Source organism: Amblyomma mixtum, chromosome 3, assembly GCF_055824585.1.
Source record: "Amblyomma mixtum isolate Tamu chromosome 3, ASM5582458v1, whole genome shotgun sequence".
In the NCBI taxonomy this organism is placed as follows: domain Eukaryota; kingdom Metazoa; phylum Arthropoda; class Arachnida; order Ixodida; family Ixodidae; genus Amblyomma; species Amblyomma mixtum.
The window spans coordinates 429,270,579-429,298,249 of record NC_143014.1 but is presented as its reverse complement, the minus strand read 5'-3'; the positions used below and the strand labels follow the sequence as shown (position 1 = coordinate 429,298,249).

Sequence of the window (27,671 nt, the reverse complement as noted above, 5' to 3'; positions counted from 1 at the left end):
GCAAAGAACAAAATGTTAACAAGAAAGAGGCGATGTAAAGCGCTCCTTTCTTGTTCAAAGTACAGCACTTTGTCGTAATTCTCTAAATGGCATGGTGGCTATAGTCCGTAACTTGTGTGCCCTGTCTGCTGTACGTGACAGCAAGCATTGTGTTTCAATTGTTCGCGCTCATGCTGTGGCCAATCACACAGCGTTCGTACGCCAGATAAGTTTTGCGAATGGGGCCTCTGCAAAGCGGTTTCTTCCATGTGGTGTTCTTATACGGCTGTCGCCAGCACTACACCGCAGCATGGTGCGGAATGCGAGCATAGATAAACTAGCAACAGTACTGCCGCGTTGAGCTCGCTTATACACTGTACTACGGACAAGTACCAGCCGCTGCGCTTCAGCACCAACCTTTACACCTGGAGAAACCACACATTTCAAAGCGCGTCCTTTCAGCAGGATCTTGAACAGTGCTCTTGCTCCTTTAAAGGTCTATAGACACCAAATTTTTGCTTGCATGTTTTCTTCTTTCAAACGATGCGTTAGACATTGGTGTACACGGAGTGCGCCGTGGTATTCGTCTACGACCACTAAATAATTTACAATTGAATTTCTTCTCGACGCTGTTTCGTTTTTTGTTTGAACCGGCAAACGATGGCTGTGACGTGTAGTTGGTGTTTAGCTCTCGTGAGTAGTGAGAAATCGGCTATATAATTGCTGCTGGATCGTTTTTTGCCATTCCAGGTCTTGAAAGAGGCTGGCTTAAGGGCTGCAGTGAATTAAAACTACATATCAGCGATTATATTGCAGTTTTTCTAATGCATCACGTGGCCTGAACACCAACTACACGTCAAATGCATCGTTTGGTTAATGAAACCGAAACAGCATGAGAGAAGAAATTCAGTTATAAATTACTTAGCGGCCGTAGGTGAATACCACGTGGTAATCCCTGTACTCTAAAGTCTAACGCATCATTTGAAAGAAGAAAACACGCAATAAAATTAGGTGTCTATAGTCCTGTAACGTTCACCATTCTGCGGAATTTTCTGTTGCGACAGCATGACTTAGGTTGCGTGCATAAAAATAACGTAGTTCCAGTGGATGGTTTTACTATGTAGACGGAAAATCATTGTGCACAGCCCCGATGACATTCGTCTGGAGTGGCTCACCTACCACTCCAAACTGCGACGCCTGGCGGAGTTCGGGATCGGTCTGCCAAGAGCGTATATCTGCGGCACGCATTTATGGCCGAACGAGGCTTGCGAAATTTGCGGGTCGCAAGAGACGATTCTCAATCTCTGCGTGAACAACTGGTGAGCATGGACCATGTCTCTCTGCCGCTGCAGTGCTCGCGTTGCGACACCCCCACATACAAACGCGCGTGCTTCGTCATGCATGAGGTTGCCGCCGAAACGTGGCGTAGCGTTCAGTTTTCTAGACAGCTGCAAAACACTGAGGTCGCGCACCTCACCATTCAATAATAACTCACTTCAGCGCCCATAAGGCCATCGTTGCGCAGGTACTCGAACATTCTAGAAGGTGATGACTAGAGGCCGGATTTTTAGGCACTAAAAAGCACGTTTTAGGCGCCATAAATAGGCGGCTAAAATTGCATTTTAGGCACCCAACGGAGAAATATAGGCACTATAAACTTTATCAAAAGTGCACGCAGTTCGGAACTTCAGCGCGCAATATCTGCCGTAAAATAAAACAAAACACAGCAGGAATGATTTGGGACCTTAAGCAAGGCACGAACATGAGAAGCCGTTTTTTTTAAGGCTGTCGCGCAACTTTTCGTAGAACACACATGCCTCAGCAGAGCAAAAGGGACGGTTACCAGCCCTTTTAAAACGCTTTGGTATACCTCGAAACAAACAATTCGCTTGTCGTGTGCAAAAGTACAAACAATGAACACCTTAACAGGAGGCCATGTATTTAGAAATTGAGAGAAACGTTGTCAATTCAAAGCATCCGACAAATGAGTTCAATCTTCGCTCACACAGGAATTGAACTTATTTATTGCAGGCATACACGATGCTTCAACATTAATACATATGTTGTCATTTGTGTAAACAGTGTTTTCTAGTTTGTGGCTTCACGTGTCTGGAGCCACGCGACTTTCAAATGGTGCTTGCCATTAGAAGGGTCTGGAAACCATAAATACGACATGCTAGAAAATGTTACACACAGTGCTGCTTGACGCGGAATATGCCGAAAAGAATCATAGTTCTGCACGGGCCTACGTACATCCACGAGGATCCATGGTAAAATAAGCATCATCCATCTAGAGATCACTGTTAAAGCAATAGCGGACAAGCACCATCTCCAGGTTTATGGACTCAAATTTATGCCTCTTATCAGTAAGAACAAGCTTGTATGCTGAAGAGGAACGCTTAACATCAACGGATGTTACAGGAGCGTGCTTGTACTTAGGAACATTTGACGGCTTTACACTGTTCGGTATCATAGAATGTTCACCGGTAAGTACTCCTGAAATTTGCTTGATGACTGAGAACTCCTCGATTTTGTCCAAGACTGAGTGCAAAAAATGAGGCAGGTTACCCAGGTGGAAATTTTAATCAGTTAAACTGTTTCCAGCGGGTTTATGGAACATTTTACACTTGGTTTCAATTGGAACCAACTGGGAATTATTTGGACGAACTTACTCCGTATACTTGCCGAAATGTGGTGCCATCTGGTCAACTACCACTTTAACAGCCAAAGTCATCAACAAGCTGCCACGATAAAATGGCAGAAATTAGGAAAAAGGTTGCTTCGATGTTTTCGGTTGACGTGGTTGGTATTCTGTACACAGCCGACGTAGGTGCAGTGTTCACCACAGCCAACTGACGAGGGCATCTAATGTTGCCACGTGAGTGTTCTACTCAAAACAGAAATGGATTCGAAAGCAAACAGAATCTGAAAGCAAAACCACAGCGTATTTCAGGCCCCTTTTCTGTAAAATAGGCAATTTTTAGGCACCGACGTCGGAAATAGGCATTTATAGGCACTTACACCCAAAATAGGCATTTATAGGCACTATAAAAAGAGTGTTAAACATATTGTCAACACCTAATTCGTGCTCATATGTAAAAATGGTGCGCCTACGAAGCGTTGGAAAAAATAGGCATTTGCCTAAAATCCGGTCTCTAGTGATGACTCAGGTATGGCAATTGAACCGGTTCCGACCACAGTTTTGGCGGGAACATCGCAAGAACATTAGACACTCATTGGAGACGCCACAGCGGGCAACCTAACTGATATCCCATTTTCTTCTTTAGGAGTGTGGTCAAGAAGGCCCATTGTTTTTGTTTTGTTTATTTCGCTTCACAAAATGGAAGTAGCCGCGATAGTAGTGTGAGTGGGGGTGGCAACTCAACTGTGCAATGTGTTTCAGTTACCCCCTCCCCCCACCCCCCCTTTTAGTGTTCATTGGTTGTCGCCGTTACCTTGGCGTCATGCCAAGTAAGTGCAGTCTTGATCCAAAGTTTCCGCTGCGCTTTCACGGCTCTGCCATCACCAACACTTACGAAATTGAGAGGGAGAGGAGACAGTGGAGCTCCTCTTGAGCGGTGGCGTGGCTTAGTTACGCCGTGTGAGGCCTATGGCGCAGAGAACTTCACATACACTCAGGGATTTTGCCCAGCGCTATATATTAATGAAGCTTTTCCGAGCGTGCGTCGTCGTTCGGGCACTTCTTTTTTTCCTTATACAGCCGAGCCGGAGTATATTGAACCTGGATATATCGAATTATTGTTTATATCGAACAATCAGAACATTCCCTATAAAACCCCGTACAAAAGTATAGCACTGTTGTTCCCAATTATGGAACTCGCGTTCAACGGAACATTCGATATATCGAACGATGCACCACGCCTCTGCAAATGGAGTTTGTCCTATTAAGGCGCTCTTCGGTCGCTTTTCGCGCGCGGTGACGGGTCGGCTGCGTGGTTTTGGGGTCCTGCTCTCAGCGCTAACGCTCTGAAACTGCGTGACGAGGTGACTGTTGGGTGAGAGGATGCCCTTGGGTCCCTTGTACTCATTTTCCTCGCCAGATCGCTGTGATGCGGGGAAGCCAATCCAAACTAACCAATCCAAAGTAAGCCAACTATATATAAGCCAGTAACTATAAGCCAACTAACCAAAATAAGGCAATCCCTGTTTCACATGCAAACGAAAACGCTTTGCCAGCGGTGGTGGTGGTGAAAACTTTTATATTGTGAAAAAGAGTTTGGGAGCCACAGAGTGGCCCCGCTACATGGTCAGCGGTGCGCTGCCACATGCCGGCGGTCGGCACGTCGCTGCAAGAAGCGCTTCACTATAGCATGAACGCAATATGTTCTTTGATTCTAGGTTACAGACAAGCTTATCTAGTGCTATTTTTTATGAGTCTAATTTATGTAATCGAACTGCTTCGCAATCCCCTTCGAGTTCGATATATCCGGAGTCGACTGTACCGCGCTATACTTCTCTTTGCAGGGAAACGGCAGCAACGCTGGCAATTTTTTAAGGCGAAGGCCTTTAATGCCTCATCGTTGTCGACAGAAGGTTGTCAGCAGAGGTGTCACGCCTTTCTAGTCAGACCAGAAAAATAAATAAAACTGAGTAAGAAATTGGTCTTATTGGGGAATCCAACCAGGGTCTCCGGAGTGCGAGACGAGCACGCTAACCACTCCGCCATGCCAGTTCGATGGTTTGGAATGAACAAAGGCGCGTCTTGTGAATGCGGTGTCTTCGTTCACTCCCATCTTCCTCCCTTCCGGTAACGGCGAGGTTCAGGTGTCCACCGAGATATGCGAGACAGATACATTTCCTTTCCTCACAAACCAATTTTCCGACCAGCAAGGCCTACGGCCGAACGGGCGACGGCGCTCTGTGGATTCCCTGCCAAGTTGCAAGGCACTCCACGCGTTGGTCGACTCCGCCCCCCCCGTACGGGGAGAATAAAAAAAAAAAGGCGGGAGCCGGTTGTTAATTCGATTTAATTAGGGAAATCGGCCACGCAGGGCAATAATTCGAAGTTTCTAAGAATGCTCGGAACGTGTAGATTGAGTTCCCGCGGCAAAAAGACGAGTTCAGATTCGTCTTCAGTGCACCTTTAACCACACATCAGTGACACAAGCAGCAACACCGTGCTTAAGGCTTTCGCCTCACCGCACTTTAGGTCAACAAAGTGCCCCCCTGAATTTTTTGCTTCATTTTGAACGCAATATAACCGACTGCGGTACCGTTAAGTGCTTATGGTACAAAATGCCAGTCAAGTGGAAGCACGGGCTTGTTGATAACGGATAGTGCTCAAGCAGCTCAATAATCGACGAGGACACCGCAGGCGCTGACCTTTAAGTTTGTGCGGCTAGCAACATGCAGAATGAACAGAATCATGCGGTACTATTTATTCCGCTTCTTGTTTCTCTCCTTTGGCCTTTGTCGATTATGGCGCTGTTTGGGAACTGTGGCACAGAGTTCGGAGAAAAGAAAAACGAAAAGAATAATGGCAGCATAAACATATGGCCTAGTGAGAAAATGACGCAATTCATTTAGCCGCTCTACAAAATAAAAAGAAAAAAATTGCGATCTCGTCCGTGCTACGCCTGCACTTCCCCGCTGCAGGAACGCATGCGTACTGTGCCGTGTTTTGTTATGCATAAACACTGGAAGACATGTGCTGCATGTGCTACACGTCGTCTAAACGAGATGAGTGCCACCCCCGGTGTGTGCGTGGTCTCCTCTATAACAAAAACCAACCCAAGCAATTCATTGTATTAAGGCATCATCACCCACCATTAGCATTTTAATTTCCCTTTACTTTCCCTTTCCCTCTTCCCCAGTGTGCAGTAGCAGGCCAGGGTAACCTTACCGCCGGACGATCTCTCCTCCTTTTCTTTGATTAAATTACTCTCTCTCACTCTCTCTCTAGGCATAAACACCCAGCGCTGGCAGTAAAGAATGCAACCTTTATGCACGCGTTTCGTCGTGCTTGTTTTTCGTGCCGTCGCCGAGGGCGCCGACCAAGTGATACAAGTCAGCATCAAGCGAAACCTCGTCCACTGGAAACGCTTCCTCTGCCGCCGAGTGTCCAAGTCTGTCGTGATGGTCTGGCTGCATTCCTTACAGGATACGCCGCTGCACAACATGCTCCTAGCTTGTGCTTTCTCGGCCACTACTCAGGAAAGCGATCCTCCTTATGTTTCGCTGCGCCTGTGACTAGGCTGCGTTCCTCGTCTCTGGGCGAAACTTCTCTCCAGGAGTTCAGGACGTACTCGCACTCGCCTAACCCTTGAAGCAGCCGTCATACTTTCCCAGGCTTGCGCGGCGCGTTCCACTCAGCCGCCGTCGCCTCGTGTCGGCGCGACGCGCGTCTCTCAATCTCCTTTTCTTTCGGCACCCTTCTATCTGCGTGTGAGAGCGGTATTCAACTATTCGGTGCCAGCTGAAAGGCCAGTGCAGTTTTCTGTCCTTTCTTCGTGCTGCCACGTACTGCTACTTACGTTTCAGTTCTGCGCACTTCGTGTTTCACACTGCGCGTTATTCTCCGCCATACAAGCAAAGTATATACCCAAAAATTCTGGACCAGTGATATTTGTTGTAAAAAAATTAACACGTGCGAAAGCAGGGGTTCATTCTTCAATTGGAGAGGGCAATTAAGCTCCGCCTTAAGAGCATGACGCGATACGAGCAGAGGGTGAATGCACATGTATGCAGAATTTTTCATTCTCTATTTGACATTCATAGATGGCGTTGAGTCCGCATTACCCCTACCAGCGCAGTGGCTCAGCGGTTGAGAGATGTTCCACTGCACTGGCAGGTGGCTATTTCTATCACAGCCACCGGTAGGGATTGTGCGACCCATGTTGCTCTTCCCGAGAAACCTCTCGCGCAGCTGGCGCGACGCTCTTCCGAACTAACCCGATCTCACCCGAGTAACTCGGGTAAGCTCGGGTAACTCAGTTTGCTAGGCGCGGCGCCATCTGTTGGAGTGCAGCTGAAGCGGTTGCTAAGCAACGGCAAAGGGGGTCCACGGACCACGCGATGAGCGGTTAGACCTGGCGTAGTATTGCTTTCGCAATAAAACGCACGCAACTGGTTTTCTACGCCAGTCTAAACTATGCCGTGCGAACGCAGGGCAAACTTTAAAAGCGAGATTTTGGCCAACAAAATTACGAGGAACTTTAGCGGCTAAAGTGGTGAAAGGCGAAAGCCTGAGTCCTGCATTCTGCTACGCGATTGTTCACTTCACATTTTGTTGGTGCATTAATTAACTGCCAATTAATGACGCTTAAGCTTCGCCTTTAGGAGTGAAACGCGACAGCGTGTTGTAGCGCTGCCACGGAGTCCAAGGAACGCCGCCACCCGTTCGGCGCGATGCGTTGCCCTTTGAACGCAACGCTTTTTGAGGAAAGGAAATGGGACTGTAATTGTCTGTCATCTCGGTGGACACCTGAGCCGCACCGTACAGGAAGGAAGGAAGTGTGAGTGAAAGAAGAAAGAGGGGCCGTAATGAAGAAAATGAAAATTGTATTTGAGGAAAGGAAATTACGCATTAACTGTCTCACATACCTCAGTAGACACTAGCCGAAAATTGTATTTGAGGAAAGGAAGTTGCGCAGTAACTGTCTCACATACACCGAAATATGTGAGAAATAAATAAATAAAAATTAGCGCGCGGTGACGTCACGACAATTTGGACCAATCTGAAACGCGGACAAATACGCTTTACTCGTTGGTAAATTGGTTTTTGAGGAAATGAAATGCATCTGTCTCTCATATCTCGGTGGACACCTAAACCTCGCCGTAACGGGAAGGGAGGAAGATGGGAGTGAGCGAAGACACCGCATTCACTAGACGCACCTTTGTTCATTCCAAACCATCGAGCTGGCATGGCGGAGTGGTAGCGTGCTCGACTCGCACTCCGGAGACCGGGGTTCGATTCCCAAGCTCGGCCAATTTCTTACTCGGTTTTATTTATTTATGTGGTGTGACTAGAAAGGTTAATTGGACTAATTGGTTAAGTAAGCAATTAACTAAACTCAGTCAAGCTTACTTGGAGCACCACTATACGATCCCTTTAATTGGTTGCATGGTTAGTAGCCAAAGTACAATTGGCCCCGTTTGAAATCCGCGCACTGTGACGTCACGACCGTTTCGACCAACTGAAAAGCGTGACATTTCTGTCAACAGCTCCTGCTTACAACGATGAGGCATTAAAGGCTTCCGCCTTAATATGTTCATAACAGTATCATAAAATATAGCACGGTTGCCTCACAATTATTTTTAAAAACGCACCCCATTGGTTTTCTATGACAGTTTTAACTGCTTGGGGCGAACACAGGACACGCTTTAAAAGCAATAATTTGCTACGCATCGGAAGCTTAAACAGATACCATGAATACGTTCACAAGGGCGTCCTACAATTAATATACCATAGTTGTCTCATAAATAGAAGTGATATCCAAGAAAGCTGCTTAATAACAACGTAGGGATGCGTGCAAGGAAAAGAACGAACACGAATGCTGACTAGAAACTTCAGTTCAAAGCCAGAGTTCGTGTTTTTCCTCTTTATCGTCCGCATTTCAAGGCGTTTTTTGTTCTCTTTTTGTTGACGTATAGGCGCCTTGATTCCACGCGCCTCCGCTTTCGGCGCTGGTTATTGAGGAACCCTATGTTGACGCTTTCTGCGGCTCCCTCTAATAACAAATGGTCAGAGCGCTTCAACTCATGGCTGCGAATAGCTATATTTTTTAGGCACACTGGAGAGCGCGTAAACCATAGTGGAGTGTGGGTACCAGTTTGGAAGAAAGGTAAAACCGTCGCTGAACAGTCATTTGTTTTGGTAAGTGGTCGTCACTGCTGAAATGACAAAGGCAGAACACTGTGGCGCCATTTTATATCACCTGTGCAAAGCACTTCAACTTTGAAGTGCTCAATGACTTTTTTTTTATTTTACAGCAAATGGTGCATTGGAGGATACGTGAACCCTTTTGAAGTTTAACAAAACACTGTTACATGAAAAGTACAACGCCCATTGAACCGCAAGTGGTTTAGGTAAACTGAAATACCAACTGGCTTTCGCGTTTTTACTGCACTACTCTGTTCAATGTCGGCTTTACGTCTATGTGTTGTTCCCTGTTTGTCCTCCATCTTGCTGCTGGCTGTTAATTGCCACGTGAAGCGGTATGACCTTGTTCGGTTCATCACTCTCATTGTCATCAAATTTGATTCGCCGTGGATTCAACACGCTATAATTTATTCTGTTATATTCTGCGTACTTTAGTTTCATTCCCAGTACGACCTCGTGTCGTGTGCCGTGCAGGACTTTCGCCAAATCAAAACTGTTGTAGTTTTGGTAGCTGAATCATCATGATGGACCACCGCTTATGTTTCATCTGGTGTGGATTGTTGAAGCTAGTTGGCATAGCAACGTACGTTGCATATAGCCGGCTGACGATTGTATACGCTATAAGGCACTAGGGTGGGCGGGTGAATTGTGTGGTGGACGCATGATATATGCCAGTTGTGGTTGTTGCCCAGTGGTTATAATTATTTTCATAATCATCGCAGTCAGCTATAGCTATACGCCCACGTCGAAAAAAAAAGTCCTCCCTCACTGATCTGAAATTTACCCTGTCCTTCCCAAGCCACGGCCACTTTATGCCTGCAAATTTCCTGCTGTTATCTCCCCACATTTAGACCCCCCCTGCCCCCCTCCCCCCATCTCTCATCTCTCCTGCTACATCTTCCCTCCCTCAGAATTCACTCTGTTACCCTAAAAGGCTATCGATTATCTGTGGCGCGCATCACATGTCCCTCCCGAAGCCATTTCCTCTTCTTAATTTCCGGTAGGCTGCCATTAATTCGAACTTGTATCCTAACCCACGCGGCTCTCTTGTTTCCTAACGTTACACCTTCTCATTTTCCTTTCCACAGCTCGCTATGCTGTCCCTAATCTATGCGTAATGTGAAGCTTTGACAGCCGTAGCTCTGGGTACGACTGTTTTTGGTAATTAGAAAGTCGCTGTGATGACGTGAGCGCAGAGAGGAGGAAGGCGAGAGGGAAGGCACACGTGGGGAGAGGGCCAGGCGGTATTCCCTCGTGACAGCTTCAGACTACACAGATATAAAATTTCAAGAAACTTTGTGAGATCGAAAAAAAAAACTGTTTGCTTTCTGTTTTCTTGGAGAAAAATCTGAAATTTTGGAAATAAACGAGAATGCATTTCATTACGCGCATTTTTTTTTCAGAATCAGAATCAGTTTATTTTGAACGGTCACTCAGTGCGTACACATATTTGATAAATACAGGAGGAGGATAAAAAGCCAATGGCTGCACAGGGGACTTTTTCCTGCAACTCAGAAATAAGTAAATAATTATACTTTTGCGCCAAAACAAAGATGCTGCAAAGCCTTTTCAGGAAAAGACGGTGACACACTGCATAGAATACAATCGACGCAAAAGCATTGCATCAGTCGTCACTGCTAGGTAGGAATTCTGAGTAGCGGACATGTGCCTGACGTTAGCGGCTGGTTGCTATAAACACCTTGCTACTATGCGGACGGCTCTATAGATGCTTGGCAGACTACAAACTTCGTTTAGACGAAATTTTACATTGCGTATGACGCGATACTGTGCAGCAAACTCCGTTTAGAAATTTTGGTGTTTTTTTTTTCCTTTTTACGGACAATGAAAAAATCCGAAAAGAACGTCCCCCCCCTCCAATTTTTAAAGGTTTTATTTAGGCGCTCGTATACTTCAGACGGGACTTGTTTTTCATACGTCGCTTGATTCTGTTCAGGTGTCAACAATGGTGGCGTATGCCTACGCCATGGCTACATAGAGTCCGCGGCGTCACAGCGCTTTAGTTTTTTATTTACTGTTTTTTTTTTATTTTCCGGCAGTAATGCGGTAAATGTGGGGTGTGGGGGGAAGCCCCGAGCGGCGGCGGAGATATGCGGCGGGCGACCCCGCTTTACATTCCCCGGCCCCGCAAAAACTTCCGTTGGGCACCGCTTCGTCTCACCGACCCGACCCGGCTCGGCGACCCGAGCAATGCCATTGTAACTGAAAAAGCGCAAAATAATACAAAAACGCAAGCAAGCGCGCGCTGCTGCACCACGGCCGCTCTATCTCCGGCTATCTCGCGAGGGGCCATGGGGGCACTTTTAGACCTCCCAAAGACGATGGGATAGCTGGCTAGACGGCCTGGTCGCGAACCCCACTTGCGATAAGGAGGTTCAAAAAGCCAAGCCATTGTGTATTCCACCTGCCGCTGATACCTCTTCAGTGGGACACGCAAAACAACTTCTCAGGGCACGCCTAGAAAGGCACCCTTATTCGCGGACTAACAATTCGTGCGTGCGACACAGATGTACTCACGATTCTAACACTGCCTGCGAGTTCTCGGCGCGGTGCTGGCGGTGTGCTGTCCCACATAGTGGGGATGGCGGAGGACAACTGGCCCAGTGAAAAAAAGAATGCAAATGCTAAAAAGAAACCAAATGAGCGCGCCGAGAAGCAGGACTAACTCTACGGTAAGCTTCGTCCCCGGCGTTGTGTACGCAAAGCAATGCATATCCTTGGTGGCGTGCTTTCCGTTCTGTTTCCCCGTCTTCCATCGACAATCATATTGTGCTTAAGTCAACGAACTGAACTTCTTAAGGGTAGCGCAGCCATCAGAGCCTGCGTTGCAACGCGCTGCATAGAACTATGGTGTAGGATCATAATAGAACCAACTGTAGAAGAAGACGAATCTACCGCTCTTTCCGCCTTCTTCTGGCCAAGAATGCGCTGAGAGCACTGGGAATGGGAATAGCGCCATACGGTAAAAGCTTTTCCTGACGACGTACCCTGAGTACAATGCCCTACCCTGCGGCGCCGGCCAGGCACTCTCCGCCGCCGATCGAGCCACACGCCCGGGAAGAACAAAAAACAATCAAATAAAAAATGTCAGTCAACTGGGGTATTAGGCCAAATGCGGATATGTGCGCTAGGAGGACATGGCAGCACCTGTCATAGCACCTGCCTTGTGCCACTGCGCCACTGCTCACCTGTCCATCGGCTACACTTTGGGAAGTAGGCCACCCGGTGGGCAGGTGAGCAGCGGCGCAAGGCAGGTGCTGTGGCAGCTGCTGCCATCGGTGGGACTTGGGTTGCTTGGGTTGGGCTGCGACCCAGGTTGCTCTTACCGGGCAGCCTCTCACGATTAAATGGCCTTCCGCCTGACACGGTGGGCAGGTTGCCCACCCCTCCGTTGGAAAAGTGAGCAGCCTGCCACTAAACCGTGTTCAGACAGAGACAGACAGACAGGCAGACATACGGACGGACGGACGGACGGACGGACAGACAGACAGACAGACAGACAGACAGACAGACAGACAGACAGACAGACAGACAGACAGACAGACAGACAGACAGACAGACACGGACGGACGGACGGACGGACAGACAGACAGACAGACAGACAGACAGACAGACAGACAGACAGACAGACAGACAGACAGACAGACAGACACGGCCAGACGGACAGACAGACAGACAGACAGACGGACGGACGGACAGACATACAGACAGACAGACAGACAGACAGACAGACAGACAGACAGACAGACAGACAGACAGACAGACAGACAGACAGACAGACAGACAGACAGACAGACAGACAGACAGACAGACAGACAGACAGACAGACGGACAGACGGACGGACAGACAGACGGACGGATGGACGGACATGTTATTCATATGCTCTGTAAAACCACAACCGAAAATGAGCTATAATTCCCCTATTTAAACGGTGTTGGGTGAAGCATAACGGAATTTTCGTTTAACAATTGTTGAGTGGACTTAACGTACATTTCGTTCATGTTGGCTTCCTATTGGTTCAACAGAGCGTCAACACCAACTCAAGAGTAATTTTTGTAGGTAAAGAAGTCGAGTAAGATGTATTTACCTCAGTCACGATTGACCTGAGCGCCGACGATGGCTACCGCATTTTTACTTTGATTACGAACACGAAAAAGTATCCTTGAATCTCTCGGAGCAGCTTTTCAAGTCGCAAAAGCACGGAAGCAAGCCATGCTTGTGAGAGTTCCGCGGTGAAGCCCAACTAAATTCATAAAATTTGTTTTCAAACATGCGTGCTTAGGGTGAGCAGTTTTAGTTTCATGACCGCGCTCGCTGTTCGCCGCTTCCTGTGTTTATTTATAGGACGCATACTCCGCGTATGCGCTGCTGCGGTGTCTCAATGCTATCATCTGTATACGCCGCAGTTGTTTAGACCACGTCGCGGAATAAAGAAAACCAAGTACCAGGAAGCTTAGACGCTATAGTGTTTTCTGGTTTATTGACAATCACGTACCGCCTAGCCGCGCAAGGTCGGGAGTAAACAACCACCCCTGCATACACGAGGTATCATCAAAGACGACCGACGGGCTGGTGTAGCAGCAGTTAAACGCGTCCGCTTTCGTGTGTTTATCGTTTTGCAGCGATGATCCCTTCAACCGCGCGCCGACGGTGCACGCGGCAGTGGGTGTATCAAACACGCCGCCGGCGCTTTCCTGGAGTGAGGCGAGCGGGTCTGCCCGGCGCCGGCATTGATGGTCGAAGGCAAACACCACGAGAGAGGCTCGCGGCAGAGTGCTGTCTATTTTTTCTTTCTCCCCTGTTACCCGCACTTGTGATAGCTTGAGCTCTGCGCTCCTGTGGAGGCCATCTGCCCGCAGGAAGAAAGCAAACAGTATACAGCCGACGCGTGTGTTTCACAGCACTGTAATACAGGCACAATCTCTTTCTTTTTCTTTATGTCACGTCCACACTTCATCAACGTGAATTTTCGTCCGTAGTTATCATTGTCATAGAGATGACAGTTATGCTCGAAGGGAGTCCATGTGCGGTTAGCCTCTGTCAGATTGCGCCCACTGTATCGAAGCTGCCCGGACATGAGCTCTGCGATAAGGTAGCCTCTCCCAGCTGCATTTAAATGCGACTCCCTTCGCTTCACTGCAGTGGCCCGAGAGCCGCGCTGATGTCGGCAGAATTGGCCATTCGGAGTGGCAGAATGATGCGTCGAGGCATCATTATGCTGCCGCGACCTGGTCTTATTAATTAATTTTTTCCCATGCTATCATCGAATGGAGTGATCTACCTTACTAGTGTTCTCTGTTAAGGTCTTCCTACCTGCTGTATTAACTGATATAATTGTTTACCACTTGAATATTTAGTTTAAAGGGTCTATATACACCAATATAAAGTGAGTATTGATCAAGAGACTGCTTTGAATGATGAAAAATAAGCAGATTTCACCAAAAATATGGCTGCGTTGAAAGAGAAACTAGCGCAAATGTCATGTACGAGCCGCGACTCACCGTACACTTTTACACACACGAGTGATTGCGACTTTATTGCCACTGGCGGCACCTCGTAAATTGCTGGCAAGAACTGCGAGCTTCTCGCTGAAGAAACTTGTTTTCGGGCGTACAATTACGTGGAGATAATTGTGAACGGCCCGAACTATTCGACTGCTCTAAGGAGATCAAATATCCAGGGATAAGTTTAAAGTCTCTTTAAGCAACTCTATTTCAGTACGTCGCGGTGACTACTTTTCTTTCACCTGCACGTGAAAGATTGTCAGCAGAGAGTCATTGCAAATCCTTTCATCTATTTTTGCTTCGCTCACACACGCATACACATCGGTGTGTTCAGTGTAAGAACAGTCATCGAGGTTCCGTGACTCTCTTTTGTTTTCAATGAAATTTATGCATGTGATGGGCAAATGGGTCGACATATAGGAATGAACCTTAGTTGATATAGTTTTCTAGGAAAAAGCCGGGTATCACAAGTGGGCAAAAACTCCTTTCACAACCTTGCAAACTTGAAAGTTTGGAGCCCTGCTGAACAAAACGCAAAGTTTTGCTGAAACTCAAACTTTTGCAATAAATGTATGCGGACTTTTCTGTTGGAATCTGCAAAAAAAAAAAAGAACCTTTTGATCGCAACTTTTATTTTGTGCAGAAAAAAAAATGTTGGTAGAAAAATTCCAAAAAAAGGTACTTTTCAGTACAATCGTTGGTCAAGATGTAGCGAGAACTTCCCGCTGAAACTTTGTATCAAATCTTCCTCAGTCCTCAGTTGAAGAAGAAACACTGGTCAACTTGCTCTCGGGTGTAAATGAAGGAGTAAAAACAGCCAGTAGCTTTGTAAGCCCTCTCGAGGGAAAGCTAAGCGATATCAGCATGTTACTCCTCTTTCTCAGTCAGGTATACCCATGTTTCGGAAAAAGAAGAAAGAGTACTGAAAAGGGCTAAGAAAGCGCGTGAAATTGATACTGCACATGTGGAATTATGTTGAAACAGATGTAGGCAATGCTTGTTATGAGGCCAGTACCCCCGTTCCGGAGTGAAAGCAGTCCTGGACTAGTTTTTGGGCATGTACGCGACCATTTACGGAGTGAAAGTTGACATTAACTGGCCACCCTTATTTCGTAACAAAGTTTCATGACGCAATCGCGCTTTCTCAGTTTTTTTTTTTACCAAACTAGAACATTGCAATATACAGCCCTTGTGGCGACATACAAGCGTTCTTCAAGATTTAAAAAGTGAGGGAGAAGGAAAGAGTGCTCATTGCGTTGGGTGGAAATCAACTATACGCTTTGCCAGAGTCTATTCTCGTCTGTTTGATTGCGGGTTGTAGATACCTAACTTTGCTTCCACGTTACAGCTTCTTTTCCCTTCTCTGTGTGCTTCTAAATACGTGGCAATTAGTGCTTGCGTGCGCGTGGTTATTCCCAAAATAAAGATAACTGTGTCTCCGCGCCAGTCCCATCCCTGTCTTGATGAGCGTGTCTTGAGCTTCCGCGTCTGCTAACCCAACACCGCACTTGATTCGCTACAGCGTCAGCAGGGGAGTAATTACGAAATGCGTTGTCCCAACTACGTGTTTGCGGGTTTCGGTAGCGAAAAAACGTCACTTCACACCTTGCTCACGAGTGAAATCGCACGTGGACGAGGAACTATAGACGGGCTGCTTTCGTTCCGGTCATGACCCTTTTGTTCGTGCGGTTCCGCATTGACACAAACCAATTGAACCGAAAGCTTGCTCAGCCAGTGCATTTATGTTATGCCATTAGCTGAGCATACGTGCATGTGAACGGTGGAGATCCTCGAAATAGTTATATGGCAAGGCTACTGTTTCTGTGACGAGAGTATACAAACAGGTTTCTTCTCGCTGAGTTACATACTGATGCAAGAGGCCAATTTTCACTTAAATTCAGGTCGTTACTTGCATGCTTATACTGCACTGCGGTGGCGCTGCGTACAGGTCTGCACGTGGCGTGCTTCGGTTACAAATGGACTCTACGGATTTCCCTTTCACCAAAACAGGGCCACTCTGAATATCCCTTGAAAGCTGTCTCCTCCGGTTTGTACAGCCGGTAGTATTACGGCACATTCGTGACAATAATAATATAAATGCTGACGGTATAGAAACCACTAAAGGACAGCGAAGCGGTGCTGGCCAACATGCGCGGCCTTTTACGTTTGCTTTCAGCGGATCGGAAATGCTGCTCTATTAATGTGACGGGTATGCACTTGATGCGGTCGGTGCTAATAACTCCCGTAAACCACGTGGCGGCGCATGCAGGTGAGCGCCCTCTCGTGGCACCCGTGGGCGCCGCTGCTGGCCCTGGGCTGGGACAGCGGCGAGGTGTGCGTGTGGGACGACCGTCGGGCGGCGCTGCACGAGCCTCAGACGCAGCACAAGCGCGCCGTGGCCCGCCTCCTGTGGAACGGCACCCGCCTTGTGTCCATCGACGCCGTCGGCACCTGCATCGGCTGGAAGGCGGGCCGGGCATTCGCCACTGCCTTCTACCACGAGCTCAGGGACTCGCTGGCCGACCTCGCCTTCAGGGACCGGCGAAACCTAGGCTCGCCGAACGCGTACGTCGACCACGGCTCTGTCTTTCTTTCAAACAAAACATGGTAGCTTCCCCTGTCCTTCCCCCGATTTCAGTGGCCCCTTTCCTGAGCAGGAAGTGCGCCATTGATCGTGCTCACTAGAAACTCTAAACGAACATGCAAGGTGCTTCTGCAGCAATGCAACGCGACATAACAGGAAAGCCAGCAGAAAGCCTTGCGGACAGCGATTAGTCACGATGCTGTGGAGTCATTCCGCTGAGCGTCAGCGAACACTCCGCAAGGCTCCGCGTGTTCCTCTAACGGTTGTCCTGTAAAAACTCACTGCCTTGCCAACTTTGCAGAACTACTTTTTAAATTGGCAAGCGCCCCCGGTTTCGCAGTGCCCGCGTTTGCGTCGGCACGGGCGCGTCCGCGACGCCTGCAGGGAACACTCATTGCAAGTGTGTATAAGTGTCGATGGCTAATCGCAGACGCTTGTCGCCTGCGCAGGGAGCGGCAATACCCCGCATAGAGAATAGCTGTGCCAACGCGGCGGATAAGTCAAACCAAATGCAGAGGCCCGACGCACCGGCGTAACAGGTCAGTCGCTTTGAAAGCTGTGCCATGGACGAAGTGGAACCTGAACCGCGTCATGACGAAACCTGGGCTCGGGACGCGGCGCCGAAGCAATACACAACAGCTTGGAAACTCTTTTCGCCTGCAGGACGCCCGGCGGGAAGGGCGTTAGTTGCCGCATTCTTGCCTCGCAGCGTTAAAAGCGTGCAAGGCAAGGACGTGGCGGTGATCAGAAACGCGAGGCTCGCCAAGACCTTGAAGTACAGTGAATTAGGAGAAGTATTCACCCGTGAAGCGGGGCGTACTCGTGAAGGCACATGAGGTGTGAAGGACCCCGAGGTGCGGGCTCGGAAGTGGATGAGCGTCAGGCGATATTTTTCAGGCAATGATTTGAGAGTATGTAAGCCTACGTAAATGCATGAGCAAACCCACATTGATGATGCAGAGAGAGACAGAGAGGGAGATAGACTGAACTTCCGTGAGAAATGCCGTGTCCGTCGCTAAGGTTCAGAATAACATACCCGTTTCAGCTCCTGGCATTCCTTCGCGTGAGGAATAGGAACACTCAGCCCTCGTGTTTTGAACCAGGCAGCACCTTCGATGTGGACGTGGGCGGAAAAGAGGAGTGACTGAATGTGAGGACATGCCCAGAATATGCCCTGTCGTTCTGGCAACCTCCACAGTGTGTGCACCTAGTCGGTGCCGCGGCATTCATCGCATTGCGTTTGCAGGTGTTGAGAGAAAGAGCGAGTTGGCTTAAGCCGGGTGCTGTTATATCTCGCGTGTGTTGGGGGCAGTGTGCGTTGTGATCAAAATTTTTTAGTGTGGCGCTCTATCACAATCAGGGCCACAGTTTGGGTCTGTTTGGATGCGTGGGACCCAGGCAGGATCTAGCATCGTATTGCGGCCGAAGCATTGGCGGTTTTTACGACATAGGGGGGGGGGCTCAGTTTATCCGACAGGGCGACGCCACGGAGGACTGCTTCTGGGCGCAGCGTAGATAAAGTCATATTTGTTGTTTAAAATTGCGTGATAAACTCGCGCTTGTTTGTCGATGGTGGCGGCCTCACGTGAGCCAGTCTTTCGTTGCTCGACGTAATAAAAGGGCTAAACGAGAGAGGAAGAAATCGTTGTTTGGCGCGTGAAAATAACAGGCGTGAATGCGGAGCGGTGAACACACATTTTTTACATAATCTAAAATTATTAACATCGAAGTTGGAGACTTCTACAACTGAGACTTAGTCGGATACAACTCAAGAACGAAGTGGCAGATGAACCTCAAAGGAGGCTCTCCAGCCAGCGGCGTCGACCGATTTTCATGACGTCGCGGTTAATGCGCTTAAGCCGTGGTTATTCCCTTTCATCTTCCACACCCTGCGATTTCACGCTAGCAGGTCCAAAGGTTGGTTTATTGGTTTATTGGGGTTTAAGGTCCCAAAGCGACTCAGGCTATGAGGGGCGCCGTAGTGAAGGGCTCCGGAAATTTTGACCACCTGGGGTCGGTCCAAAGCAGGTCCAAAGGGGTCGGTCAAGGGGTGGGGGAATCGATCGACGCCATTGGCTGGTGGGGTTCCTTTGAGGGGCATTTGCCGCTTAGTTCTTGAGTTGTATCCGAACTACAGGTAAGCAAGACTCAGCGACTCTCATGCATGCGGCTTGCATAGAAAACAAGCTACAGGAATGTTCTCACTTTCGCATGAGTTTTAACTACTAAAACTTGCCTCGTTTTGTAATTTCTAGTGCTCATAATTTTTAGTGACCATGTGCTCCTTTAGATACTAATATAGATTTTTAACCGTGTGTACAAGTGAAAAACAAGAGATCGCCTTCCCTGCGCGCTATCTTATCGGAGCAAATGCGCCTTACAGTCCCCATTTGTTCGTAACCAGTAGATGGAAGGCTCGGAGTGAACGCAAGGCCATGATGGTAAGTTGCTTTTGCCCTATTCAATTCGATTCTTACCATCCGCCCCTCTGAGTGCATGTGTCCAGTCATAGAGAAGACAGGGGTCAAGAATGAAACGAAAAAAAGCATTAGGAGTTCGAGTAAATAATATCACCTCCCTCTCCATGGATAATAAATTACAATACACGCACACTGGAGTAAGGTCAACCATTAAAGGGATATCAGACGTTGTTAGCATACCGGAGACGTATTAGAGTAGACGTATATCGGTTTACCGGACGCCGGCTGCTCTCGCGCAGTGGACCCGCCTGACCCCAACAATGCCATTACGCGTGCGCAGGAGTCGTCTACGTCTCCGGTAAGCGCTAAAGACGTCTATTCATGCACAAAACTCTTCGCGCTTACGTTAGCCGTGTGCACTCAACGCTGGTTTTTAAATAATAGCGCCTTGTTTTTGCATGACTCCACGCAGACAATATCTTTAAAAAATAGGGGCTCGCTGCCTGTTAAGAACTGCTCTGTCACGAGCCAGCAAGCACTACACCACACAGCGTGCAAACTTCCTGTCCCCGTGCTCTCTGTACGTATTGCTGGCACAAAAAAACACGCCTAACGACACTTACCGCCTCTTCTATCTCGTCAACATGTCAACTTCCACGTAGCAGTGCTCCCAAGATATATTTTTACAGCAAAACTCTGACACCAACGTCTGTTTGGACCGGCCAACCACCCACGCAACGTAGCAAATGGCGTGGTTCGGCACGCCTGTCCTTTTCAGACTATAGTTCGTTGCGCCGCCGCTGCGTGACGTCTATTTCGTGAAAATAAGCGACAGCGTTTTATGTAGTACTCTTGTTGTAAGTAAATCACTTTAGCGTCAGTTTCGGGCCATATTACCGTCCTCCGCCGGAATTATAACAAGTCTTTCACTTACTTTCTCATGAGGAGGAGTAATGAGGCAACGTGTTGTATGTGGTACTTGTGCGCCAAGTGGTGGGTGAGAAAAGCTTGTTGTGACCGCCTGGTTGTCGAAAAATGATCCGTACCCCTGAGGTAATGAGAGATGGCGGGTGGCAGAGCCTCTATAGTAGACAAAATGCCCCTGTCTTGAGGTCACTACGTTAAGGCTGGAGGTGTGTTTTTATGGACTGCTGTTAAGATTTTCCGGAACCTCGTAGCGGGTAGTCCGTATAGCGTTGTGGATGAGGGCCGACGGGCTTGTTCCCTGAAACTGCATTTCTTGCGCGTCGGCGTCCATCGTAGCGTCGTGGGCGCATATAATGCCACATTGAGGGAGAATGGTCCTTTTAGGTAAACTCTCCCTGGCAGTGCAGAAAGGAAAGTGGAAGGACAGGTTCGGAGAGCTACGACTTTGTTGTAACAATGCTTAAGCTCACGGATTAAGTTTTGCATCCAGTTTTGGGGCTGGTGACCTGACCTACAACCGACAGGACTGAAACTTCCAGTGCAATAAAGGAGTAAGATGCCGGCTGCGTGTAACTGTGCCATTCTGTCTCTTCCAGCTCTCCTGCATTCGACGGCGCCGAAGCACCCTCACCGTCCGACTCGAAGGGGGGACCACCAGCACTGACCGACGACGACGCAGCACCCAACGACTTCTACGTGGGCTCGACGACTGGGGTCATCTACTTCGTCAGTGAGAACGGAAGCTGTGGCGATGTGTACCAGATGGACGCTGGCGTCGCACGTCTATTGCATGATGCATACAGAGACACTCTTGTAGTTGTAACCGACACACTAACCCTCGCCCAGTTCGCTATCGGGGACGATGGTTCGCTCTCAGAGCAGAGCCGTTTCAAGGTTAGCGGCCATGGTGCAGACATGGCTGTCACGTGGGCAGGAGTCCAAGGAGGAGTTATCGCAATTGCAGCTGGTGAATCCAGTGTTCGCTTGCTGAGCTTCCAGACCGGAGAGACCACGGTACTGTCGCTGCCGGATGCTGACTATGGTGAGACAGTCTCATGTATAGCTGCAGATGAACCCGGCAAAACTTTGCTCGTAGGTACTAATCGTGGGAGAGTCGTCGTGTGGACGCTGACAGAAAATGCAGCGGGCGCCACGCACTGGAGGTCGCAGTTGGCTGCCAGCTTACGCAGCCCCGTGCGAGAGCTGGCCTGGTCCGAGACTCATCGAATCGCCGGTACCCTGACAAGTGATGACATGTTTCTTCTGGTTGAACAAGAAGCTTGCTTCAACTTCCGGGAAGGCTGTCTTGCTCTTCAGACGGCAGCCAAACAAGTATTCATAGACGGTGTCTCCAGTGGTAGCCAGATTGTCCTTCAGACTGAAATACCAGTGAGGTCCTTGTTTGTAAGTAGGCAACACGTAGCTGTATCCAACGGAAAACGCTTGTTCTTCTACGAGACGTTGCCAGGCAGCAAGTCAGCGAAGTTCCTGGGAGCTATGAACACCGCGTCGTCACTAATCGGACTCCACGAAGCCAGCGTTTACCTCGTAGAAAATGGCAAGCTTAACGCCAAAACCTTTCAGGGAATCCTTAAGCAAGCGATTTCTGTTTCCGAAGACGAGGTAAGCGCAGTCTGCCTCGATATATCTGGCATCTATCTGGCTCTTGGTTTGTCCAACGGTCGGGTTCGCGTCTGGGACTTGAGCAGGCGAGAAGCCAAGCTTCACGCGGAACTCAAGACACCTGTTGTCGCCAAGGAGCGCGAATCTGTCCAGAGGATCTCAAGCATTAAGTGCAACTGCGTCGGAAACAAGGTTAGCATTCTTGTCGCAGAGGACAGCTCGCGACATCGTGGTATTCGTCGCGAAAGCTCCGCTCTTTACGTATGGAGCATAGAGGATGACTCGCTGTTTGAGTACGACTTCGAGACAGGTGAAAGCAGAACAGGAAAAGCTGTCAGTGACTTACCAGCCAAAGGCACGGTGCGTAGCCGAGCTCCGGTTTCGCATTACTGGGACGAGACCGATCCCAGACTCCTTGTTTGCGAGGCTCGGCGCATCGTAGACGGCTGTGCCAAAGCCGACGCCTCGGGCAATCAAGAACCAAGCGTTGTAGTAGTGTCGCTGTTTGTGACGACAGAGCACGGCATTTTGGAACAGGACTTATTTCCTCTCGATGACAGATTTCGGTTGATGGGTGTCCAGGTTCCCTTCTTTTACCTGCTAGCCAAGCACACTGGTGAGGTCAGCGAATCAGGCGAAGCTGAGAAAGTTCCCGGTTCGAAGCTCGTCTTCCGGCTTCCTATGCGAAATTTTGTTGGCCTTCAAGACTGCGACGACAGCGTCCGCGACGCCATCATGACGTTTAGCTTCTTCATGACTCTGCGCGACATGGACGAGGCTTTCAAGGCCATAAAGGCCATCAAGAATGAAGCTGTATGGGCAAACATGGCGCGGATGTGCGTCAAAACTAAGCGCCTCGACGTGGCCAAGATTTGTCTCGGCAAGATGGCACACGCACGCGGGGCTTGGTCTCTGAGACGAGCCGTGGAGACCGAGCCCGAGCTGGAAGCGCAGACAGCCATCTTGGCTCTCCAGCTAGGGATGGTTCAAGAAGCACAAGAGCTACTTGAAAGCTGCGGCCGCTACGACCTATTAGTGAGGCTTCTAGAAGATTCAGGGCAGTGGGAGCGAGCCATCGATGTCGCTCGCGCTCACGACAGAATTAGACTGCGGGCCACGTACCACAACTATGCAAAGCACCTGGAAGCCTCGGGCGACGTTGAGAAGGCAGTATCTATGTACGAAAAAGCCGACACCCATCTATTTGATGTGCCTCGCATGCTTTTCGATGACCCACAAGCATTGGAACAATACGTCCGCGCCAGCGGCAGTCCAGACATGCTCAAATGGTGGGCCCAGTACATGGAGAGCGTCGGGGAGATGGAGGCGGCGCTGCAGTTTTACGAAGCCGCGCGAGACTACCTGTCACTCTTGCGCGTGCACTGCTACTTTGGTAATGTGGATAAGGCGTGCGAGATCGCAAACGAGACGGAAGACAGGGCGGCCTGCTTTCACCTGGCGAGGTACCTGGAGAACCAAGACAACGTGCTGCAGGCGGTTCACTTCTTCGCGAGGGCCCGCGCATTCGGCAACGCGGTCAGGGTCTGCAAGGAGAACGAAATGGACGACCAGCTGTACAGCCTTGCCTTGCAGGCAGCACCCAAGGAGGCGCTCGAGGCAGCCCGCTACTTTGAGCAGCGGCCGGATGGTCTCGAGAAGGCGGTCACGCTCTACCAGCACGGAGGTTGGGCCTCCAAGGCCGCCGAACTGGCTCTCCAGGTACATCGCACGCTGACTGCGCTGTTTGTTGCTCGGTGTTTTTGGCACCGCGGTCATATCTTTAAAGTATATGATCGGAAGGAGCGGCACATTGCGCGAAAACAAAAAAAAAACAAACTTGATGTGCGACATCGCGATGATGATCTAACACAAACTTGACTTCCCTATGCTATCTATTCACCAGGTAAGATTGTTATGTTAGTTTATACTTGCAAACAAACAATCTACAGGAAGTAGAGAAAAACTTAATTCGTGTTTGCACTCAGCTTTGCGCTCAGTAAAATAATCAAGGGAAAAGAGCTCAAACTTGAGCGAATAAGTGAGAAAGAGCACAATAACCACATACATTGTCTCTACTAAATTTTCTGTCCAATGAAAAAACTACATGGTAATGCACGTCGCAGGGCACGCGCCAGAGTCGAATTATAAGAAACATGTAGTCGGCATAGTTTGTGCGACGCAGGCTCGCTGAATGGGCGGTTATTAGCGAGGAGCACCGTCCTCTCCTCCGCCTGACATTTGAGCAATGCTTAAGGGGTGCTTTTCATCTTCATCCGCGTCTGTCACAAAGAAGGGTAGAGGTAGATCAGTATCTTGTCGATCGCTAGCAAAGTGCGTTACGATTCGGGCGTATTGCTTGACGTTGACAAATGTGACGCGTCTACATTCAGCAAGTTGTTTGTTACGCAGCACTGCTTCATTTGTGACTACCAGAAATATTCCAGCGTTACCATTACCATATCCTCGCCAGACCTGAGCAAAGGTTCGGCTCGTTCGCGTTAATTCAAGTAAATTTCTTAAATTTTAGCATTCCAATCAATCTGCAAAAAAAAATTGCAGACGTAGGTGAAACAGTTCTTCCTATGTGAGTTTTCTCCGTACTGTCTCCTACTAGCCTGTGTGCCTACAGAAGCATAAAAACACATTATGAGGCATATTTAATTGAGTTCGTGCATGATAGGACGGGTATTCAAACCAAAATTTCAGTTAATCCTATGGTAACGCACGATACACTTTGCTGCTATTTGACCACTGGGGCCGAAATTCTGATTTAAACAAAGCGCTAAAACGCTACTGTATACGCAGTTCTTGAAAAGCTGACTGCGTGGGAGAAGAATGAGTACTGTTTGCCTTCCAATAGCATTTAGGCTGCACAAATGGTGCGCTCTTGAAAAATTCTGCAAAAGACAAATGTGAATTATAATGCTCATGGAGTCCTACGAGGATACGCGCGTGTCACTCGTGAGGCACTAAATTATCCTCTGTTATTTTACAATTTTATTTATTCCACAGTACGACTAGTGAACGTCAAGCTGGTGGTACGAGTGCGCATCTGCAGTCGAGTAAAACTTAAATGGAGTTCCGGCCACATTCATGATCCCCCACCCCCAATGTTCATCTGCGACAAGGAAATATACCGTTGTATGAGTTTTTTTGTTACCAAAGCAAAAATATATTCATACCCCGAGATTGTAAGGGCAAGAATTTTAAGCCTTCGACTTGTTTAATACAGTACAACATTAAAAAGGCACTGAGTACAAACTAAAGTTGGCCAGCATCGGTAAATTACCGCGGTGTAAACACGGAGCTTTTATAAGCTAGGCTCAAAATGCAATAGTGGTGTCACTACCACCAACGGCTCTGGCAAGCAAACTGTGACGTCAAGGCAGTTTTCTTTTTGAGCGTGGATGCCTAAGGGCAGGCCGCTCCGCCAGTCACTTCCAAACAGACATCACGGAGCCATGGAGAAAATACGTTTTTTTTTTTCAGTAATAAACACGTTTTGCTGCCATACAAAGTCAACAAAGTCAACGAAGAGCAATGCAGAATAGATTTTTAGATAACAAAAATTGGATGGAGTAGTTCTCAGTACCGCTTCAAAATGTTGATATTGGTTACTGCTGTTAACGGTTAGTGGAGTAATGAAGCAGCCGGCGGGCCATGGGCTCTTGTTGCCAACTGATTTTTTTTTCTCGCTGAATCATCCTTTAGGGATCCTGCGCGCGCGGCGGCCAAGATCAGCCGATCAGTGCGTTTCGGCCTCCAGAGAACGGTTTACACGGTGCTCGATGCCTTCGTACTTTGCAGGCCGGAGACCTGGGGGCGCTGCAGCAGGCCGCCCAGGAGCTGGGCCCCAGCGCCGATCCTGCCCTGGTTCGCACCACGGCCGACAGGCTGGCGGCCATCGGCAAACACGACCAGGCTGTGCTGCTCCTCGCCACCAGCGGACAGAGCGAGGCCGCGTTGCAGCTCTGCGTGCAGGCAAACGTCCTCGTCACGGAGGAGCTCGCTGACAGGCAAGGCACAGCTCACTCACTGAAGAACGGAAAGGTTTTGCGCAGCGGCTCTGTCGCCATAAAACTGGCGTTACCTAGCAAAGCATTGTTGTGAATCAGTTGGTTCGACATGCCCGGCATTCGAGAACAAAAATTTTGAATATTGAAATATTGTCAGGTACTCTTATGGAAATATCGAAGGTAATGGTCCGTCCTTTCGATGCGTAGAAAAATCCATAGCAAAAACTTCAATGGCAAAAAGTGCAGGCCTGCCGAGGGAAAATCTGCGTATATATTGATTTTTATAGTGAAATCTCGCAGTATATGGAAAAAATTGCGTTCATAAACTCTTTCCCGTTGAAAAATCCTTTTGTCCAGAACTGCTGGGTATGTATCTTATTGCGAAAAAGAAAAAAGAAACGCCTTCCTCTTTCCTGCCGCAGGCTCACAGAGGGAATTCCCGCTGATGACAAGCCCAAGCTGCGCGAAGTCCTCGAGAAGATCGCCGAGTGCTGCCTCAAGCAGGAGAACTACCACTTGGCGGCTAAAAAGTTCACCCAGGCCGGCGACAAAGTGCAGGCCATGCGTGCGCTCCTCAAGTCCGGAGACACAAAAAAGATAGTGTTCTTTGCCAACGTGTCTAGGCAGCGCGAAATCTACATTTTAGCCGCCAACTACCTTCAGACCTTAGACTGGCAGCGAGACACCGATGCGGCCAAAAACATCGTGTCTTTCTACACTAAGGCCAGGGCATTCGATCTGATCGCCAGCTTCTACGAGTCCTGCGCGCGAGCAGAGATCGAAGATCGCCGAGACTACGAGAAGGCCCTGGCGGCGTTGAACGAAGCTCAGGAGTGTCTTCAGCTATGCGGCGAGGGCAAGGACGTGAGCAAGGCCGCGGCCAGAATCAGGAGTCACATGGACGCCGTCCGCAAGTTCCTCGCGATTCAGGAACTGTACGCGGACAGTCCGCTCGAAGCGGCCGCTCAGTGCGAAGCGATGACCAAAATGGATTTGGAACCGGCCGTGCGCAAAGGGGACCTGTTCGCGTTTCTGGTTCAGCATTACGTGAGTGAGAAGGACTTCGTCGCGGCGAGGCGTTGTCTGCAGGAGATGCAGGCCGCTGTGCCCGCAGTGTCGGAATACGTGGACGCTGAAGTCCTGAGGCTTGTGGGATGGAGTTCGGATGACCGGCGCAGCCTGCAGCAGATGTCACTGCTCGCAAGGCGTGCCGCTGCCAGCAACGGCGCCGCCAATGAAGCTGAGGAGGACCGCTACAGCTCTGACGGAGAAGTGCAAGAGGAACTGTCCGATGCGCCCTGAATGATATGAGGCAGTGGTCATTCTTGAAGCACTTCAAAGCCGATACCACATGTAATAATTATGTGGAACTCAGTGTTGTGCAAGCTTGCACGAAGCATTCCGCTGCCATACCGTTCACAGCCAACGCGGAAGGTGGATGCATCAGCAATACTGTTACACCCCTAATAAAAGAAAATACTAGAAGAAATGGGCAACAAAAGAGGAAGCATTGTTATAAATGGCGCGTGTCGGGTTCAACTGCATGCAGCTTCTTTTTTTTTCTCTCTCTCTGCTGCGAGAAAGCGGAACTCGCCTTTCAGAGCAGCTGAAAAAAGAGAACGGAAAAAAAAGGAAAAGCAGTGAGGTTAATCAGGCAATGTCCGAGTGACAACACTGCGCGTGGGGAGGGCAATAAACGGAGCGAAAGAGAAAAGCGAATGAAAGTTCAGTTCAGTTCCTATATTCGTAAAACCTTG

At 48.9% G+C, this 27,671-nt stretch overlaps 1 protein-coding gene across 1 annotated transcript in view; it reads left to right on the top strand.

Annotated features, from left to right (window-relative positions):
- rempA (intraflagellar transport protein rempA) overlaps positions 1-27,403 on the top strand; it is a 29,502-nt gene extending 2,099 nt beyond the window's left edge. The window contains exons 2-5 of the mRNA XM_089585037.1: positions 16,614-16,909; positions 20,872-23,617; positions 25,706-25,914; positions 26,337-27,403. Of these exons, the coding sequence (XP_089441163.1) occupies positions 16,614-16,909; positions 20,872-23,617; positions 25,706-25,914; positions 26,337-27,216 (4,131 nt within the window). The 3' untranslated portion in view covers positions 27,217-27,403. The remainder of the gene's footprint in view (positions 1-16,613; positions 16,910-20,871; positions 23,618-25,705; positions 25,915-26,336) is intronic.
- The last annotated feature ends 268 nt before the right edge of the window (positions 27,404-27,671 follow it).